Raw genomic sequence first — 22,511 nt, 5'->3', positions numbered from 1 at the left:
GTAAAGACAGAAGGAAATCTCACTCCACGAATACAGCCAGGCAGAAACAACCCATTGCATACATGTTTTCATAAAAACAATAACTAGTCTTCAAGTGAGAGGACTTGACAGTACCATTTGTCACACATAGTTCATCCTAACTTTATCTGCTAATTGGGATGACCATTTGTGTTAACTATGTGACTTCATCCAGAGATAAAACAAAACCAAAAATGACAACAAAACAACAGCAACAAAAATAAACTTTTTAACTTCTTATATCTTTAAAAGAGGGAGTACTTTTGCAACTTAGAGTAAAGCTCCTACCTTCTCACAAAAACTGGGAGATAGGGGTGCTATCTCTCATGTTTGCATTTCAAAAGGATGGTTTCTGGGTCCTTGAGAAAGATGTTTCTGGGTCATAAAGCTGGAAAAAGCTGTTTCTAGTTTGAAAAAAAAATTGCATGAGTTTCAAAGAGAGATGAAAATACAAAATAAAGTGTTCTAAAATAAAGACACTAAGAAAAAGGAAGGAGGATAATTCTTCCTTTGTTTTCAATAGGATTTGATTCTCTTATTTTTAATTTCTTGTTCATCTTGACAGAACCTACAGTACCATGTACTTTCCACAGATTAAATATACTTGTCCATCTCCCTCACTAGGGTGTGAGTCCCTGGACCACAGGGGCTGCTTGCTATGGTTACTGTACCCTCTATTCCTACACATGGCAGATGATCACTAAAGGCTTTATAGTTTCTGCATATATTTGTTTCAGAAGCTGTTTACTCTAGGTCTGATTTCACAGCCATCTAAGTTAGCTGTCACAGTGTCCCTGATAAGGAGAAAAAAAAAAGGTGGTTTTTGAGTGGAGCAGTGCATGAGGCAGGAACAGACCTCCAGGTATATTCAATATGGCGCTGGTCCAATGGAAAGACAAAAGGGATACAATTAAACTCAATTTAATATCTTGTTCCTTCTCAATCAGAGATCATGTCAGCTATTGAGGAAAACTCTGTAGAATTGATGTTTGGGTGTGTAACCATTGCTAGTAAGAGCAAATTGATTTTTTTAGGCTCATGGTCCTTTACACCAAGAAAGCTCCACAACTATCTGCTCAAGAATTGGTTATGTTCACAAAGAAGATGGCAGCTGCAGCCTCCAGATGCTGCCCACAAAGTGATGAGCAACAGTTTGTCTGTATTGAGGACTCGGTAAGTACATCGGTGACATCATGTCTGCCTGTTCTTGAGAGTTCTAATTTGTAATCCCCACCAATCCATCTCACTTTTGTGGACATCCACAAACTGTCAATGGAGCCTCATAATTTTGTTCTCAGGGGACATTCTTGAAGGTAAGCTAATGCTAATTGTCTTCAGCTATCAACAGGGTAACCTCCCTAACTTCAGGCATGTTAGATTCATAAAGTTTTTCCCTGGATCATATCTCAAGGTCTATTGCTCGGATATTTAAGCACTAAAGTGATTTTGTCAGAAATTTCAAAAATAGTTTCTTAGACTAACTCATTCTAATCATACAAGTATTAAGTTTATGGGAATCCATATGTATTCAATTTCCATGAACAGTGTCTTTTTAATAGTAGAAATAATTGGTATAACTAGGCTACCCTTTTTCCTGTATGAAAAGGCTGAATTATGATATGAGTAATCATATCCTAGAATCAGAGGGAAAATAGATGGTCTTGAGGGATATTTCCTTCAGGCTATAGGAATCATGACAAATTATTTCTTCCTCACAATGGATACAATTCCTCCAGGGACCAGATACTCAAGTCTCTGAGATTTAGCATCTGGGTCTCTAGCAGTATTTTCTTAACACTCCTGAATTCTTGTTTGGTAATAACTTTCTCTGCTCTGTGTCCATGGTGGATCCCATTCTCTACAAGTGGTCTTTATTTTGATGAAGTATACATGCCACAATTGTAGATTGAAAAATTATTACTTAGCCCTGCCTTCCTTTATAAAAAACTTTTTTTTTTTAATTGAGTCATGCCTACCTTGGGGAACTCTTCTGATTAGACTTGTTTATTCCTAAAATCTAGTTTTGGGGCAATATCTTTGTTTACTTCTAAAATGGGTAAACTCATACATTAAATTTATTGATTTTAATTATTTCATCCTCACATATGTACAGGACAGAGAATTTGTGTAGTCAGCATACTCTGTGGGGCCTATAGGCATTCGGGTAAGTATGGGTGTCTGAGAACCATGTTGGAAGTAAGGCAAGGTGACAGGTCTAAAACTGTCAAGAAAATGGCAACAACCAACATAGGATTCCAGGAGTTCTTTCATTATTCAGTCAGCAAATATTCATAGAGCATCTACTGTGTGCCAAGTTTTGTGGTTGGTTACACATGTCCAATTATTAAAAAATAGGAAGAAATTGGATTTGAGCTTCTTAAGAACTGCAGTTACCAATCTTATATCTGAGTCAAGTTAGCAATAGTGTTGACTTGAGGCTTGATTCTAATTTGGTGGAGCATAAGAAATTTTGCTCTAATTAACACTGGTCTGTCCACTCGACTGGGAAGGAACCTGAAGATGACAGGAGGAGGAAGAATAAGGCTAGGAATAAGGCTGCACCTGGCACTCTTCTGTTTTCCCACACAGTAAAATCCAGGTGAAACTAGCAGAAACTGGAATTTGAAAATACTTAAATATAATCTTATGTTCTGTGGGCAAAAAAAAAAAAAAGCAATAACCATAGACTTTATCACTCTTATTTTAATTTCCTCTGGGAAAGGCAAAGCTAATTCTTGGAGCTCTGTGCAGAAGACATGAGGTTGAGCCTATCAATGCTGGTGTGGGTCACTGCTGTGACAACTCATATGCCTTCAGAAAGCCATGTTTTGATGATCTGCCAGTAGACGGAACTTATGTTTCTCCATCTTTACCTTGTGACCAAGTCATCATCCTTAAAGAGGACTTGTGCAAAGCTCAGGAGAAGGAACTCCAAATTGAAAAGCAAAAGTAAGGATGCTTGCTTACTTTTTTTTTTTCTTTTTTTGATAGCAACAAGAGATCTGATACAAAGAAATTTAAACTGAGTACAGATCTAACTATTGCATAATGAACAGAGCAGCAAAATGTTGTATTAGAAGTCAAGTGAAATTAAGAATATTCAGCAATTTAGCAATTATGCCTACCATGCCTGTTACCCTTACTTGATTAGTTAATGAGATAGAAGCAAACTGATCAGAAATATCAACAGAGACGTACATTAATGTGTTTTTCCTAAAATGTGAACTTTGGAACATTCTTCTTATAAGGTGTTGCATGCAAAGAGGTTTCTGTTGTCAGGTTCAGGTAAGTTTGGGAATAATTTATTTCCTTTCTCCTTTTGGAAAGTAATCTTCTCTATCAAAAATGGAAGCCAGAGAAGTCCTGTAATAAAGCAAACTGCTTGGCTTGTTCTTATGAAGAATCTTTTGGGTTGGGGATGTGACTCAGTGGTAGAGCACTTGCCTAGCACATGTGAGACTCTGGGTTCAATTCCTTGCACTGCCTCCTGCCAAAAAGAAAAAAGAAAAAAAAAAGAAAGAAAAGAAAAGAAAAAGAAAAAGAATCATTTGGGCCATAGGACCTTCAATTTTGAGGACCTATATTATGGGAAAGTACTTGAACTGTTCCATTGGAATGATGGATATTACCTCAATAGTATGTCTTTATTTACTACCACTTTCAATGCTATTATTAGGATTGCCTGAATCTGTTTTGAAGAACAGTTTTGGGGCAATTTGTTGAAGTTGACAGCTGGGAGACAATGTAACGCCTATGAATACAACTCCCTGAATCCTTGATTTCCCTCTTTTTCCTTGTTTAATGGAGTGCCTTGTATCAGATAATGCTCTGTAGTGACTTATTATAAGAATACAAAATATCACAAGGCATTCTCAGTACAGGAAATAAACATTTAAATGCCAAAACTCTTTTCTATAAAGATATAAAGTCAGTTAAATTATTATGAAAATGGGAGGAATTTTAGATATTAGTTTCCCAACCCCAAGTTTAGGAAATCCTTCTAAAACACTGTTTAGTTCATCTATAAATATATCCAGTGATGGGAAAGCAGCCTATTTCATCTTTAGATATGTTAAGTTATTGGAAACTTCATCTTTTTTTGTTGCTGTTGTTAAATAGAAATGTTTCCTTGTCACTTCCTACAAAATTTGTGCCTTTGAAGCTACACTACATGTAGCCAGTGTAAGGACACTATACCCCCATGCAGTATTGTAAGGACAGATCTTTTTTGTTTGACAATCAACTAGGGATGAGGTAGGATTTCATACTCAGGTGGATTTCTAAGGGGAATCTGAGAGGAATGATATACTATGGGAAATACAAATGCATGTGTAGGTGTAAGTATCATGTGAAAACATTTACACATTAGAGAAGTTTACGAATAAGTGATTTTGCAAAGTGCTATTGCTGTTACCAATATTAAAAAGCCTACTGATTGGAAATGCTGCTGGCAGAATGCACTCTCTCTACATTTGAGCAGGATTTCCCAATGGGTGCTCTATATTTAAGAAGGCTTCTGGATTAAGTCAGCAAAAGAACTGAATCCAAAACTCTTACCTACTCCCACTTTTATAGCATCTATTAAAATAGTTATTTCACTGTGCTGTTCTTATTTCCCCTCCACTACTACACTCCATTATCAAGTTTGCCCCTCATCCCCTACTCACAGATGTATCATTTAGTTTTGCAGCATAACAAGTGAAAATGTAATGACTTAAAAATGCTCACAAATCTATAGGTTGATTGGAAGAGTCTACTGATCTGGGCTAGCCTGGGCCATTTTCGTCAAGGTTTGCTCCTGTGTTTGCAGTTAGCCAGGGGGGCTGGCTGGCTCTGTATGGCCTCAGCTAAGATGGTTGGTTGTCTCTGCTGCATGGGGACCCCTGCCATTTGACAGGCCAATGCAGCTTCATTATAAGGTAGATGGGAGAAATGGCAAGTGTGGAGACCCCATGAGGCCCAGATTTGGAATTGAGCAATGTCAGTTCTGCTGGGAGGCAGGTCACAAGGCCAGCCCAGATGAGGGAGTGTGGAAATAGATTTTATTTCTTGATAAGATGAATTGAAAAGTCACATTGTAAAGGATATGGACACAGGCAAAGCTAGACAATTCGGTACCGTTTTGCAATCAACCTGTCACATGTGCATCATTGATGTAGTTGCTAAAATTACAAAAAATAATAAATGGTAAGATAATAGTAAAAAACATGACAATTAACTGGGTCTGAAGTCATAGAAAATGAGGGGCATGACCAGGCTTTCTCTATGTGAAAGAAATAGGGATAGGGGGTGAACGAAAAGTTCAATGACATATACTTCCTAGAAGATGTGGCTTTCAAAAGAGGATAAAGGAGATATCTGTTGGAAGCAGTAAAAGGGATCCAAGTGCTAAAGTCAGTAGTATTCATGGAAAAATAGCCTCCTCATGTTTCCCATTTTATTTTACTTATTTTTGCTACTGTTATTTTTATAAACAATAGATTTGCTGCAACATGCTCTGGCTCACTTTCTTGAATTTAAAGAATTAATGCATTTCAAAAATATCAAAAATACATCATAATGAGTCTTAGAACTATAGTATGATAATGATTGCTCAAAACTCTAAGATATGAGCCCACCATCTGCCTGACATCCAGTGGCAACAATGAGAGAAACCCTATGGCATCTGGGAGAGATGCATGAGGTTTAGAATATAAGGAGTTTATGCAGATTAATCACCAAGTGAGGGAATCAGAGCAGGTTTGACTGTAGCCACTTTTCTCCATCTAGAAGTGCTTACATAACCACGGGACAAAGTCACTACATGGAGAGAAAGAATAAGTTGTGTCCATGATTCAAGGCTCCACCCTGAAAAATAGTCTCCTCTTAAGAAAATTTGGAGTAAGCTCTACCATCAGGGAGCCAATGTCTTATATAGAGGGAGAAAGAGAAGTTCAGAGAAAAGGTGGATATGGGGGAGTTTTCTAAGAGAAAGCCCAAGTCCTGAGAAGACAGAGGAAGACTTAGGGAGAGCAGGGAGGCAGGAGATGGGTCAGATTAGGGATGTGGAAAGCATCAGTGTGTAGGTGGAACATCTGGAAGATGAGATTTCTGAGCATTACTAGGGCATGCCATGATGGGTATAGCCTTGCCAGTCATCCCTGCAATTCATACAACCTCAGGGAGTACATGTTACTCTTGTTACTGAGAGTAGAGGGGATTAAGATCTTACTGGCAGCCGGCTGGCACTTCCCTGTTTCAATATCACTAACATAGATACATGGAATGGAACACTGATCATCAGTTCCTAGAGACATTTTATTTATTTATTTATTTTGCTGCTGCTGACATAGAAGCATCTTTTTTTAGTCATGCATGTCTCTACCCCCACCTCATTCTGAGCCCAGAGTCAAGAAATTTCCATGGGTCATATATTCTCCTTGGAGTGACTCTATAGGTGATGGAGCCCAGGCTAGAGGCCCTTGTTGGAATCTGCCAGAAGTGACTGTTGGAGGAAACACCAAAGATTCTCATTTCCCAGTAGAATGCACCCAAAGCACCCCCTCCAATGTGGGGCAGTTCTGTTACAGGGCCACCCACCCTTTCTGCCCTCCTTCAGGAGAAAGCAGGCTCTGGTCCTCATTGCTCTTTTTCTCCCAAGATCATCAGAAGTAGCAGCTTATTTCTGATTTATTTACTTTAAGACTCATTCTGTCAAAGCAGTCTAAATATTATTAGTCCAAAAATATCACCTTGCTGAGTGAGACAGGTGTTCATTACCTTGGGAGTGAACACATTCTCCTGGTCAGCAAGTACAAGGTTGTTACTTTTTCTGTCTTTTTGCAGTGCTTGCTATTCATAGACCAGCTGACCCTGAAGTCCTTTCATTTCCCAAGGTGAACTGGTCTCAAACTAAATCTTAGAGATTTTCACTAAGTACCCAAAGACCTTTGTAAAATGTAGTTCATCATTCTTTGTCCCAGGATTGAGGTGAGAGTCCATTTCATTTCCAGAGAGCAGGTTTTGTTTGCTTCCTCTTGTGACCATTCCTTGAACACAAATAGGCACATGTCATGATGTCATCTCATTAAATCCTTACCATAAATTTATGACGTAGATAATATTATTATTTGTTTTAATTATAAAGAAACTGGGACTGAGAGGGCAAAAGTTCCTGCTATGACATTAGGCAGGAGGTCCAGAGGTAATTGAGCTGCGATGGGAACTCAAGCTATCTGGCTCAAAACATTTAGGCCTAACTCCCAGCATCAGGCTGTTAGTGTGCTCCAAATCCAGGGCTTATAATACCAAGCACTAGAATTTTTAAAACCTGAAGTTATTCACATAAAGGCTAGACAATAGTGCAAAATATTAGGAAGCATTTTTGTTCCAGTAAATGCACTGAGTTCTCTTTATGGAGAGAACAGGAGCATAGAGACAGTTAATGAAGGGGTTTATGGAATTTTTCTGGGAGGATTCATCCTGGGAGTCAAATGTCAGCCTAAAAAAAAATTCTCTAAGTTTCCCTGATAGTGGCAAGGGGTTTCTCACTGCTCTCAGCCTGTATAACTCTGGCTTACCATCACAGCACAGATCCACAGAATAGTAAAAACAAGTGAAGGGACTCCTAGAGTAGAAAGAAAAAAAATCAGCAAGATGGTAAAGAGAAAGCAGAAGTTGAGATCATGGAAAAGTGTGAAGAGTATGATAGAGAAAACAAAAAGGAAGTATAAATTCAAAGTAAAATAATTTAAAATGCAATTAAGAAAAAATATTGAGCCGAAATGTTGAGTGTAGATGGTAACTAAAAGTAGAATAAGGTTTAAATGAAATGATGGATAGTTTAATGAAAATTAAATACCATAGAAATGAAAAGCTGAAAACAAGTTGCTAATATTATGGGTCAAGAATATATGTCAAGATTTTAAAAAGTAAATAATAAAGAACTAAAGTGTTGGAAAGATTAGGGCAAATAATTTTACATAAAGGCACTCAGGCGGTATGTAAAGAGACTGGGTGGGGAGGGCATAGGAGAGGTAAAACAACTGCACGTGAGTCACACCATGTGCAACACAGTTGTTGGGGTGAGGGTCCAGCTCCTGAGAAGCACAGAGTTGCCGGGTCCTGAATCCCATTCCCAGACACACTGCCTGGACCACATTTTTCTTGCCTATTCTCAAGCGGTGGCGGGCCAAGGAGGAACTCAGCCGCTGTGCTCGTCTTCCCTCTGCTGGCCGCTCTGTGGAAGTGCATCCAGAAACTAGCTGACCCGCAGGGAAAGCAAGCAGAGAAGCTAGCTAGGTGTGACTCGGGGGCAGGCTGAGAGACAAGAGTGGAGGGGTCCAGGGTGGGGGGCAAATCACGAGGGCATTTGGGATCCTTCAGCCTGTGAGAAAAGAGAAGGCGACTGTATGACACAGATACTTGCTACCTCTCCTGTTAGGGTTCCCTGTTCTCAATGAATCAACAACTCAAGTCCTGAGGGCACTGTAAAGAAACTCACCCGGAACTTGCTGAAAAAATAAATGAATACATAGGAGAGAAGCTGTGACAATGTACCAACTTACTGTGAGGGTAAGGGAGGAAGGAGACCATGGTTGGAACAAGTGATAATTTAACATGAATGCAAGTTGTGTTATGTTATTTATTGTTATTTTTATTCATTGCTATTATTTTCTGTGTGCTATTTATTGAATACATTCAGTGTGCCAGGTACCCTGCTCAAACCTTTAATGTATTATTTTTGCTCTCACAAAAACCTTGCAGTATCCATGCTCAGATTTTCTTTTTATAGAATAGGGTCAGAAAGGTTAAGTGTCTTATCCACCATCTCACCAAATAATGAGTGGAAGACCAAAACAGAACTTGTGACCTTTTATGATCTTAGAAGAAAAGAGAAATCCAGGTTTTACAGGAACGAGCAGAAAATGCTGTCCCCATCTTATATCAACTTTGGGTCCTTACAGTACTCAATCCCCTTTACCAAACCATAGAAATCTAAATCAGGTGTTTAGAAATAGGACCATCCCACTGTGTAAGCCAGCAAGGTCTACAATTTTATTTTAGGTACCCAGGATCCTTGGTTTCTGTAATCTGGGACTTGGGCTACACTATTTTTTTAATGGGTTGGACAGTGCACTTTAATACCTCAAGCATTACTATTTCTCTAAGAAAACATATTCCACAAAAAAATCCACCAAATTCCAGTGGAAAGTAGTTTGTATTGTCATGTTAAATAATCAACTAAACACTGGTAATTGTCATTCCAGGATAGAATAACTTACTTGACTATATATCCTAACTATGCAGACTTGAATTTTATAGAGACACAAACAAGCACTGTGGTTTTTTTCAAGGGAAGGGGGTCAAATTTAGTTCTGCTTTAGAACAAAAATCGACTATGTATAGAACAGTTGGATAGAAAAATATTCTCCTAGTTCTTTAAAAACTTTTGATTTCTTTTATCATTAAAGTAATATACAATCACTTAGAAAACTCAGAAAAAGTAGAGAGAAGAAAATAATAATAATTTAATTCCAACACAGCAGATACATATTATAAATATATGTATAGCATGGGAACATACAATGTCATATGTGCAAGCCCACACTCCCAAAGTTGCCTTCTATCCATCTTTCATTCTAGATGATTAATAATGCAGGTTTGCAGGCTCCTGCTAGTATCTGTTTATGCTGAATTTCTGTCACAGAAATTATCCTCAGAATCTTTGGGAGGAAGAATTCTCCAGGCATGCTGTCTACCGTGATACCATGGGGAAAGACATCCTCTCCAGCACTGCTGACTCCTGCTCAGCTGCAGTCTGGATCCCTGGACTAGCAAAGAGGCATATGTTTTGTTGTAAGGGGAAGAGTCGACCTCTCCCTGCCCACTTTCCCTTTCAGAGGAAGCTTGCCAGTGCTGCTTGTGTGTGAATGGTTTGCAGGACTTGAATGAAAGTGCTTTCTTGGTATTTTTTTGACGTCTGACTTCTGAGTGTCTGCAGACCTGGCTGAGGAACCACAACTTTACAGACTTCACTCACCAAGGCTGTCTTACTGGGTGGAAGTCTGAGCCTGGTTTCTTATCTCAGGAAGAGTTCTCCAATGAGCATTGGTCGTTCCCCCATGCTGGTGGCTTCTGGGTGAGGCTCACCCCACCAGTCGGTTATGGAGTCTGAAACCACTGCTACAAAAGCAAAGTGGAGATGACATAGGACCTTTTTTTTTAGGAGACAACTGAAAGTACAACATGAATTAACATATATAAAGTGATTAGCACATTGCCTGAAGCACAGTAAATGTAGTACATACTAATATACCAAGAGATGTTGGCTATGGCCACTATTTTAAATATAGCTTGTCAAAATGTTATCATGTATGCATTTTGTCACTATTCTTTAAAATAGCATTTTAATAAATCTAGAATATTCCACAGTATGAATTTAACCATTTCCTATTGTTGAATACGAAGATTGTCTTCACCTTCTATATTGAATTGTTACAAAGAAAAACTTGGGCATAAATCTGTTCCCATATCTGATTTCTCTAGATTTCTAGGACTTGGAATTAGAGGCAAACCTGGACTTAGTTAATGGCCTCACTTTTTTTTGCACTGTCTTGCTGAGTACACCACTTATGTGCTTCTCAGACCGGCCTCACCTTGTGGTAACTTCTAGAAGAAGCAGGGGCTGTGCTTCCTATTGTGCTGCTGTTTAGTTCTGTTTATACTCAGGTGTGGGTAGGGTGTGGGGGTGGTGGGAATGGGAGAGGGTGACTGCTGCAATAAGAATATCAAAGTGGCCTGTCCCTGGGCTGCCACATTAAGCTGGAAGTCTGCTTTTATCGTTTCCATGGAGGTCTGTGAGCTGTGTTTGTGGGAGCTGTGGGCACTGCTTCTGTAGACTAAATCCTGAACTGAAGTGGCTGGTTGGCTTCATCTGTTTCCACTTTGCTTACAGTGCCTGTTTGTCCTGTGGTGACCCTGCTTTCTGCTGCCCAGGGCCTGCTCTCGTACCACATATACTTTGTTGTTGATGGCTACGGGGTCAGCCACGGGTGGGTGGTGTCTCCCTCCTGGAGTTAAGGGCCTCAGTGACTGGCCTTGCTGCCTCAGGGGAGACAGCTGAGAGAAGAAAAGGGTGTGCTGGGACCCTTGTCACTGGGGTGGAGTAAAACTGACCACCCCTTCCCCTGCTGCCAGTCACTCTTCCCCATCATCTCCAGTCAATGACAGCTGTCACAAACTGTATTTGTCACCTGTATCTGCCATCCCAGGCAAACCAAAGTTTTCTGCCTTGTAATAGAAGTATCCATGTAATATCCTAAAGCCTAAAATAGTTACTACCTGAAAGAGTTTGGTGATCTCCGATTTAGACTGAAATAGAAAATTCATACCCCATTTGAATCAAATGTATGATATATGATATGTCAAGATCATTGTAATGTTTTGAGCAACCAATAAAAAAAAGAAATAGTATACTGAGAACTTTGAGATATTTTTCTTTCATTTATAGCACAGATAAAGCCACTTAGTATTGTCAATGTGAATTTGAAAATGAAGACTTAAGTAAAGGTGTTGAGTAAGCTGTATAATATCGATCAATGTACATTCTTCCTATTGTTCGTGCCTCATTTTCCTTTTTTTAATGTTTTCTTGCTCTGAAACAGTGAAAGAGGGGGGAGGGGAGGGGGGAGGGTGGGAGGGGAGGAAGAGATTTTCTGTAAGCATAAGCAACACTAGTATCAGATTTGAATGCCTATTAAATAGGGAGACAGAAACCGGATTACAATGTTGAATGTTCAAGATATTAAAACACTGTTGTTTATAGTTGTGGGGGAAAATTCTGTGGGGAAAATCTGAGATGATGAATCCTTGAAGTTTGAAATTAACTTGTTGGTCTTACCATTAATAACATATAAGACATCCTCAATTTCTATGTGTATTGTACTTGTAATTTGCTTGGAAATTTATTTATTTATTTGTTTATTTTTGCGGAACTGGAGATTGAGTCCAGGGCCTCACATGTGCTAGGCAAATGTCCTACTACTGAGTTGCATCCCCAGCTCTTGGAATTTAATTGTTTGGAATGCACAAAAAGTATAGGAAAAACTTTAATTCACTATATACTATCCGTATGCAATCAAACAGCAGAAAACAAAGGTGTTTACCTAATAATAATTACAATAAAGAATTAAATTTAACATCATGGTTGTACTGAGGAGGCATGCTTGTAGAAAGTTTGCTCCGTAAACATAAAGATAGCAATGGCCATTGTGAAGGCAGTGAGGCTTGCAGGGCCATTTTGGGGGTCTTCAGCCTGGAGAGTGGGAGCAAGGATAAGGCCTGGGTGGTGTATAGCTCTGAGTAAGTGGGTTGTGATCTGGCCTGTGGAACTCAGGGAGTGCTTGTATTTTTTTTTTTAATTTTTATTGTTGGTTGTTCAAAACATTACATAGTTCTTTACATATCATATTTCATACTTTGATTCAAGTGGGTTATGAACTCCCATTTTTACCCCGTATACAGATTGCAGAATCACATCGGTTACACATCCACTGATTTACATATTGCCATACTAGTATCTGTTGTATTCTGCTGCCTTTCCTATCCTCTGCTATCCCCCCTCCCCTCCCCTCCCATCTTCTCTCTCTACCCCATCTACTGTAATTCATTTCTCCCCCTTGTTTTTTTTCCCCTTACCCCTCACTTCCTCTTGTATGTAATTTTGTATAACCCTGAGGGTCTCCTTCCATTTCCATGAAATTTCCCATCTCTCTCCCTTTTCCTCCCACCTCTCATCCCTGTTTAATGTTAATCTTCTTCTCATGCTCTTCCTCCCTACTCAGTTCTTAGTTACTCTCCTTATATCAAAGAAGACATTTGGCATTTGTTTTTTAGGGATTGGCTAGCTTCACTTAGCATAATCTGCTCTAATGCCATCCATTTCCCTGCAAATTCTATGATTTTGTCATTTTTTAATGCAGAGTAATACTTTATTGTGTATAAATGCCACATTTTTTTTATCCATTCATCTATTGAAGGGCATCTAGGTTGGTTTCACAGTCTTGCTATTGTGAATTGTGCTGCTATGAACATCGATGTAGCAGTGTCCCTGTAGTATGCTCTTTTTAGGTCTTTAAGGAATAGACTGAGAAGGGGAATAGCTGGGTCAAATGGTGGTTCCATTCCCAGCTTTCCAAGAAATCTCCATACTGCTTTCCAAATTGGCTGCACCAATTTGCAGTCCCACCAGCAATGTACAAGAGTACCCTTTTCCCCACATCCTCGCCAGCACTTGTTGTTGTTTGACTTCCTAATTGCTGCTAATCTTACTGGAGTGAGATGGTATCTTAGGGTGGTTTTGATTTGCATTTCTCTGACTGCTAGCGATGGTGAGCATTTTTTCATGTACTTATTGATTGATTGTATGTCCTCCTCTGAGAAGTGTCTGTTCAGGTCCTTGGCCCATTTGTTGATTGGGTTATTTGTTAACTTATTGTCTAATTTTTTGAGTTCTTTGTATACTCTGGATATTAGGGCTCTATCTGAAGTGTGAGGAGTAAAGATTTGTTCCCATGATGTAGGCTCCCTATTTACCTCTCTTATTGTTTCTCTTGCTGAGAAAAAAACTTTTTAGTTTGAGTAAGTCCTATTTGTTGGTTTTAGCTTGTATTTTTGCACCTCCTTTCTGATTAGGCTCCTCAGCAGCCTCGTGCGGCAGAAACCATCTGCAACAGAGGAGCAGTTCCAGTGGGTACTTGTGGACTTCACGTACCTGGTGGAGATGTGCTGCCATGCAGAGGAAAGTGACATGTGTTTTCAGAAAGAGGTAACTGTTTCCTTGTTTATCCTTAAACAGGAATGTTACTGCGAGAAAAAAACCTTTCCTCACTGCAACCATGAAAAGGTTAGAACATCAGGCCAGGTGGATTTGAGTAATTAACTATATTTCATCTTGGAATAGTTGGATATTTATGTGTATTTGAAGAAATTTGGCACAAATAGAGATGCATACAGCAGTCATGACACCAGATAGACTGGAAATGTTTAGCATTGGGTATGACAAGAAGGAGGAATCCGTGTAACTATAGAGAAATTATGTCCTTGGAAAATACAGAAGAATTAAAATTTTTTTATTTTTTTGCACAAAATTAACAGTTTAAAAACCTGTCTGGGAAATCTGGAGATTTGTTTTAGAAACGTAGGGGCACAATCAGGTCACTAACTATGTTTGGGAGAGAAACTAGGGAACCAGGTAAACAGATTTTATTTTCTCAGTGGTCAGAAGTTCATGAGAGCAGGAGTTAAAGAACAAACAGGACAGAGCACTGAGAGGATCAAGAGACCTGTGTGAACACACACCCCAAGCTAACTACCAGGACAATATTTTCTGTAATTTATCTAAGTGCATGTAATTAACAAGTAAATTATTTTTTCACAAGTTGGTGAATTATGCAACTTACATTGCAAAGAAAATCTTGGTAGGATGTGCCACAGCAAATTCATGTAAACTCACCAAAGGGGAATTAATGCAGGAGTACCTGGGTTGGACCGGCAGAGACATGAACTCAGGAGCAGAAATTAAAGTACAGCAGGTGATAGAATCTGAGTACAGGAAGGTGAGTATGTGGTTAACAAAAAAAGAGGAAGTATCTTGATGCTTTGGCAAGCCAGGCTGGGGCTGATTAAGAGTAAGGGTAAGTTCAGCAATGGCCCTGGATAACACTTTCAAAAGTAATAATTTTCACTACTGCCTTAATTACCTGCAGTGGCTTCTTTCCACTATTCAGCTAAACTTTGCATGTGTTTATATTGATATTCACGTAGCTACAGATGCTCCTCAACTTATGATGGGGCTACATCCTTACAAGACCCTAAGTTGAAAATTTCACAAGATGAAAATGTGTTTAATACACTCATCTTCAAACATCATATTGCAGCAACCCAGTACACTGTAGAGTGTGGTTGTTTACCCTTGTGATTGTGGGACTGACTGACGCTGTTCAGCATGTCTATAAATAGTATAGCATATCACCAGCCTGGGCAAAGATCAGAATTAAAGTTCAAAGTGCTTTCTACTGAAACTGTATGGCTTTCATACCATCATAAAGTCAAAATATCCTAAACCACCATAAGTAAGGGACCACATATATAGACTAGTCAAGGGCAGGCAAATGACAGTCCTCAGGATAAATCACTCCTGCTTCCTGTTTATGTATCAGTAAGAGTTTATTGGCAGATAGACTGCTGTGGTTTGGATAAAAGGTTCATGTGCTGGAAGCTTAGTTCCTAGTGTGGTCATGTTGAAGTGGTGGACCTACTGTCAGGGCTTGGTCATTGAGGGTACTGCCCTCAGAAGGGATTAATGTAGTTCTCATGGGACCGTAGTTATTTCCCACAACAGCAGGTAGTCATAGAAGAATAAGCCTGGCCCTTGAATCTCTCTGGCTTCCTGTCTTGCCATGTGGTCTCTCCATATATGCTCCCACCATTATGTTATCTGTCAGGATGCTCCCACCAGAAGCCAGATAGTACTATATGATCTTAATCCTTCAGCCTTCAAAACTGTGAGCCAAATAAACTTCTTCTCTTTCTACATTACCCATCCTCAATGGTTTTGTTATAGCAAGAGAATGCAGACGAAGGACAGATCCACCCATTAATTTATCGCGTGTCTATAGCTACTTTCTTGTTATAATGGCAGAATAGTTAGGATAGAAAATATATGAACTACAAAACACAAAATATTTACTATCTAGCTCTGCACAGAAAATGTTTGCTGACCTCTGGAATAGTACAAAATGTTTATTTTTAAATCCATTTTAACTTTCATAAAGCATTCAGAAAACATGTTCTCACCTGAGTAACAACCTCATATCCCACACATAAAAATACTTCCACTGAAGGGGCTGTGTCTGTAGATTCCCAAGGGAGTGTTTTTGAAGTGATCTTGCTTTTGAGGTTGAATTCTACTTGTTCAAATTATTTCATCAATAGTGTTACAGGAAGATTCCTGTTTCCTTTTACTTAAAATTGTTTTCCTAAAAGAAAATTTCAATTGAATGATGAAAAAGGACAAATATTGTTCATTTTTTTTCCTTCCTTCATTACTTTAGGATCTCTCCCAAAATTCAGGGGGAAAAACAGAAGTTATAGGAAGAGTATGTCATGCTAATTAAAATTAAAAATACAGACAAAAATGCTTATTTTACATAATGATGCCAATCTCTGAAGTTTAGTCAGGTTTACCTTTGTGCAATTATTCAAAGGCAACATTCTCAAATTTTAGTGTATAACAGAATCACCTGTGAAAGCTTGTTAAAATGAAATAAATGTGTTGCACTTGGAGTTTCTGATTCAGTAGGCCTGGGGTGGGGACTGATCATTTGCATTTCTGACAAGCTCCTGGTGCTTCTGCTGCTGCTGCTGATTTGGGCAGCACATTTTAGGAAGCATTTTTCTAAGGTGCTCCTAAATAATCATAACCTGCCTCTCCTCCTCTTCAGTATTTCCTTATGACTAACTCTTGGTGAGAAGTTGGAACAAGGACGGTAACAGAAATAAACAATTCAAAAATAACATAATTGTGAAAGAATTGGGGGACATAAAATATGAGGATAAGAAGACAATATATTCAAAATAACTGAATATAAAAATGCCTAGTATACAAGGTAGGAATAGAATATGAAAATATTTTGGAATCTTATCATTAAATTTTTTGCCTCTGGCTTCTACATTTGTGGAAGGAGTCCGGGATTGACTGTAGTGCAAAGGAATAATACCCAGGAACTTCCCAGGAGTCTCTACGAAACCCAATCCCAGGAGTGAGGAGGCATAGGTGCTCCTAGGGCTGAAAAGACTAACTGCTCCAAGGACCTACAAGGCATATACTTTGTTTTCTTTTCTGAGATAATAGCAGTCAATTATGTGAGCCTGTTCTGCCTGTTGAAAGAAAAGTGGGCAAGCTTAAAACCTGCCTGTCCAGCTATATCTGTTGGGAGGGAAAGCAATTTATAGATAAGATGGAAGCCATATTTTAAGAAGTAAGCCCACAATAAAGGATACTTCTAAGGAGAAAAAGGAGAGACAAAGTCAATATTACATTGTTGGCAAAAGTAAGAAGGAAACATAAAAGAGGGGAAAAATCAGGAGATTCAGATTATTTTATCTACACAGAGTGAAATAGTTTAGGGCGGATATAACCTGTTCAACCCATTCACCAATTTACCAGTGTGAATTGGGGCTGTCCAGAGAAGAGGCATTATGCATTTTGTGAAGTAATGTGAATTGTAGTCATTAGCAGGCTCAAAGAGAAAATTGTATTGACAGAAATTCTTTAGGCTACTCACAGAAAATCCTCCCTGTGAGGAATGAGAATTAAAGCCTGAGATATTAATCTACAAACCAATAAACTATGAGGATATTCTATTATGATCCCATATTCTGTTATGAAAATTCTGCTATGAAAATAACCAAGTTAATATGAATTAGCAGAAGGTTGGACAGGTTGAAATGATGGTTTGAAAAAACATATGAAATTTAACAAAGAAGAAAAGGTAAAGTTTTGCTGTTGGATGAGGCTTACTTAGCAGAAATTCATGTGAAGAGACCTGTTGGCTTTAATAGTCTATATGTAACCATGAGACTCACAGTTTGATTGCTCTACTGTCAAAGGTACTGCAATATTGGCATGCATTCCTGAAGGAAAACTATGATTGGATTACACACATTGATAACCTCAATTTATATTGATCTTATCATTTGGGGTTCTATAATTCATTGTCTCTTGATATTCTACATCATCTTGAAAATGATAGAAGTAATACATAAATTTAGCAAAAGTTCAAGTAGAGGAGCAGAGTAGCTTCCTCACTTCCAAGAGGCAACCAATCTTAAATTTTCACTACTAGTAACCTGTGATTTTTATCATCCTTTTAATAGTGTTTTAAAATGTTACCATCACTTAAAAATACAGTGCACTTACACTCACTTCAGTCATCCTGTCTGTATCCAAAGACTCTCTGTGTGTATGTGTATGTGTGTGTATATATGTGTGTGTGTGTTTATTGTTAGTTTTAATTGGTTATATTCTTTTTCTTGATCCTTCAACTTTACTCAGCGTCTAATAATCCTCTGAGGACTTGATTGACATGTCTAAACTTCCTTTAATTTCTGTGCAACCTTTCCTATCTTTTATTTTTATATTTTAAATATTTATTTTTTAGTTGTAGGTGGACACAATATCTTGATTTCATTTTTATGTGGTGCTGTGTTTTGAACCTAGTGCCTCACGTGTGCTAAGCGAGCCCTCTACCACTGAGCCACAACCTCAGCCCACCTTTCCTATCTTTTAAAAAAGCTATTCTATGACTTCTGCTTTGTCTAGATTTATACATCCTGCCTTGTTTCTATAACATTTATGTCTTTTGTTAATAGGTTGCTGCTGTAATCTGGGAGCTATTAAACAGTCTATTCAATGGCATGTTTACTTGAAATATTATTTATAACAGTACCATGTTCTATGTTGACAAAACAACAAAGTCCCTACCTTCATCACACCACTAAAATATTTCAGGTTCTTACATAGTTTCTGTGACAGAATATTCCATCAACTTAGAGCTGTATTTTGAAAACTCCTCTGGGTTAATGTTTCAGTTTGAATTAAGTTACTTTTAGATCCAAGTAGTATCTATCCACATGAATTTTCTTTTCACTGCAATCCTGGGTAAATTGGACTATTTCTATTATCCCATGTTATATTCTTTCTTGAAGTCTTTTAAGTTTTGTTGGGCTGCATTTTCAAGTTATGTCTGTCTTTTGTTATTTTTTTTTTTCAGAATGAATACCTTGGAGAAAAACTTTTTGTTTTTTTGCATTTTTAAAGATCATTTTGTCCACATATTTGCATAGCACTTTTGCTAGTATGCTAGTGGGAATTCTTTAATTGTTAATTAAATTAAATTCTGGCTAATCTAACCTAGGTAAAAAATGAATTTATTTAAAGCACAATGGTGGCTTTAAGAATCTGTGGGAAGTTTGAAAAAATGGACTTGGCACTAGACAGGAACAAAAGCAGCGCAGAAATCAATGACTCTCTGGTCTTTTGCTGCTGATACATCTTTTTATGGTTGCTATTCTGAGATCCTATTTATCCACTTTGATATATTGGTCAATATTATTCCCAACTGCTTTCTTTTTTCTCACTAGAAATTCATCAACATCTCTTACACTGATAGTGCTTTTTTTATAGTTTTTAAAACATTGACAGGGGTGTCTTCTCTTTTTGTATATTTTTACTGTTATTGCATTGTGATTGCAGAAAAGGTGAGTAACACATTTTAAAAGGATATGGGAAATTGTTAAGTCCAGAGTATACAGAGTAGAAAATGGATTAAAAGCCATGTCATGGGGATATGGAGGAATACACTGGTAATACTTATCCTAAATCTGAGGGTGGTGACATGATAGCAGTCCCCCAACAGGCCCAGCATCATAGGAAATCAAACAGTGGGAAATTTGAACTCAGTGTAAAGAAGATTTTTCTTTTCTATCCTCCACATTCCCTCACATGAGTCCAAGTTTTACATAACCTGTAACTAAGTCTTGGATGGGCCTCGTCTCTAGCTGTGGCGTTATCATCACTGGTTTTATTTCATTCTGGGCCATTCTCATTATTAAAAATATTTTTCTTAGAGACCTTTCTTTTACCTCATCTTAGTCAGAAACTTTTCTTTTTACAGAATTTTTTATCATAACAGAAATTTACCAGGGAACCATGGAATAAGTGTGGTCAGGAAGGACTGATGTAGGAAAAGATTGTTCAGAGAAATGGACAAGATTAAATATTGAAGGTCTTGGGTTACACTTATAAAGAACTTTCCCATGAAAATTGATTTAAAAAGTCATGGATTACCAAAGAAGCATCTTGACCTCCAGAAGCATTTATAAAAACAATCCTAAATAGATTCTAAAGTGTCTGAATGATTTAGTGTGGTACATTTTAAAGAGAGTAGGAGGAAGGACTAAATTAACAGTCTTCTAAAGATTTTCCACAGAGTCCCTGGGGCTCATAGGATTGCTAGCCAGCTGTGCCTGTGTGTGTGTGTGTGTGTGTGTGTGTGTGTGTGTGTGTACCTTAACAGTGGGGTTCTGGGGCTCCATTTTCACTGTAGCTCAAGATCTCACTTCATCTGTCTAGGCTGCTACAAATGATTTTTATTGGAATAAAAACTGTACAAGTGAAAACTGAGGAGAACTGCTGGACTGAATATAGAGGTCTATTCACGTCCACATGCAGGGGTGGAAACATGTGATTCAGATCTGGTGCTGGTGTCTCTATACCTCACTGAGTGGTGAAGGGGGCCAGACTAGACTAGTTTTACAATTCAGTAAGAGGTTGATGCTAATGATCTGTTTATAACCTGCAGCAAAAGAGTACAACATTTTTGTGAGGAGAAAAAAAAATTTATATATATATATATATATATATATATATATATATATATATATATATATATATATATATATTGTCCCCAAAGTAGGACAGGGCTTAAAATGAATTGACTCTTTATGCCAAGGGACTAAGTCTGTGGGAAAGTACCTTGAAGAAAGGGTATAGTAGAGCCTATCTTGGGCATAGTAATTCCTGAAGGTTTTTCTACTTGGGGACCATAGTTGTTTAGATTTCTCATTTTTTCTTTCCCATCCACCCCCTCACATTTGTGCTTATTTGCTTTTTTTCTCTAGGGGTCAAAACTGATTGAAAAGTGCCAGTCTTTCCTGGAAGACTAAATAATGCCAGAAATTGTCAACGTAGGATCTTGGCTAAGAAGACCGTTTTGTTTTTCATGAATAATGAAACTCATGTTGATTATTGAAAATAACAATTAACAAATAAATCTTTAGCACCTCACAATGTTATCCAAGAACACTGGCCGAGTGTATACTAAATATCTCCTTTCTACCCAGCAGAAAGCTACTTACCGAAACCCTCAGATGATCCACTCTCCTTTCCCTTTTCTTTTTAAGTTTTTGCCTCTGGAGAGCAGCAGGTAGAGGTAAAGGCTGCCATATCTAGCTGGGAACTGGCTGCTGGGCTTCCACCATGAAAAAGACCTCAAGGGTGATTTGGAATTCTGTCTATATCACTACTGAAAGTCAGTGGACTTAATTAAGCATGCTTTATCATAAAATTACCTTTTCCCACATATGACACTGATATTGGTACCCTGGGCTTCTAATATATTGATATTAATTTGATCTTTATGTGATGATTAGTCTTTACCCTGGAAATCTTGCTATACATAACCTAAAGAATTTATAATTTGAACTGATTTTTACTTTTGCCAGATTCTTTTGTATAATGAAATAATCAGTAATATTTACTTTCTAAATAGATGCGTACTTTTGATTGGAGAAATACAGAAGAAAAATTTCATTGTCATCATGGTGCTCTTTATTTGATTTTAAATATTGTTTTTCTTCACCACTGTGATTTCAGTATGGTAATACATGTTAGCAAATTAAATCCAAAAAAAAGTTGTGGACTTTATAATGTGTTCAGTTCACTATGCTAGGTACTATAGGAAATAATATAAATATGAATATAGTAAGAACAAATTTATAACGAATTAATATTAGATATAAGCACATAAGGAATTATAATAAAAGGCAAATTTCACATTTCTGTTTTTACAACAGTAGTGAACTGTCATTGTGGTGTACAGGGATTTGAGATCATATATTGTCATTGAAAGAAGTGGCCCTAGCCCAGCTCTAGAAAGTGGGAACAGTTAGTTTCAACAGAGATGTGAGGAAGGTCTTCAGGGAGGGTGAGTGATCCATCTGGCTGTTTTTAAGACAGGAACTCAGTAATGGTGGACAGTAAGGCTTAGTAGAATAGAAAGCTGCAAGGGTGGGTAAGGATTTCCACTAGTTTAACTGTACTATTTATCACACACTTCTCAAGTGCAAAGTGCCAGCTTTTCTGTGTATTATTCACATGACTCCCACAACCGTCCAATAGAGTAGGTACAGTAGGTTCTCCTTATTTCTGGGTTCCTCACCCATGGGTTCAATGAACTGCAGATGGAAAATATTTGAAAAACAATGGTGTCTGTACTGGACACGCACAGACTTTTTTCCTTGTCATTATTCCCTAAACAATATCACTACTATTTACATAATATTTACATTCTCTTAGGTAGCATAAGTAGTCAATAGACAATTTACAGGATGTGGGAGGATGTGGGTAGGTTATGTGCAAACACTATGCCATTTTATATAAGAGACTTGAGCATCCTCAGATTTTGGAATCTGAGGAAAGTCTTGACACCAATCCCCCACAGATACTGAGGGATGACTGTACGATGGTTCCCATTATATAAGTGAGGACACATAAAAAGAATTCCAGACTGAAAGAGCCTAGTTGAAAATGAGGACCTAGATTATGGGTGCTAAGAGTATGGATTCTAGAGTCAGAGGTACAAATCCTACCTATTTCTTCTACTAAAGAT

At 38.0% G+C, this 22,511-nt stretch overlaps 1 protein-coding gene across 1 annotated transcript in view; it reads left to right on the top strand.

Annotated features, from left to right (window-relative positions):
* Window positions 1-20,787, top strand: part of LOC113196504 (alpha-fetoprotein-like) — a 41,172-nt gene extending 20,385 nt beyond the window's left edge. The window contains exons 11-14 of the mRNA XM_026408454.2: window positions 1,053-1,191; window positions 2,741-2,967; window positions 13,693-13,825; window positions 20,743-20,787. Coding sequence (XP_026264239.2) covers window positions 1,053-1,191; window positions 2,741-2,967; window positions 13,693-13,825; window positions 20,743-20,787 — 544 coding nt within the window. The remainder of the gene's footprint in view (window positions 1-1,052; window positions 1,192-2,740; window positions 2,968-13,692; window positions 13,826-20,742) is intronic.
* The last annotated feature ends 1,724 nt before the right edge of the window (window positions 20,788-22,511 follow it).

This window comes from Urocitellus parryii, chromosome 10, assembly GCF_045843805.1.
Source record: "Urocitellus parryii isolate mUroPar1 chromosome 10, mUroPar1.hap1, whole genome shotgun sequence".
Lineage (NCBI taxonomy): Eukaryota > Metazoa > Chordata > Mammalia > Rodentia > Sciuridae > Urocitellus > Urocitellus parryii.
This window is presented reverse-complemented; position numbering and strand designations above follow the sequence as displayed.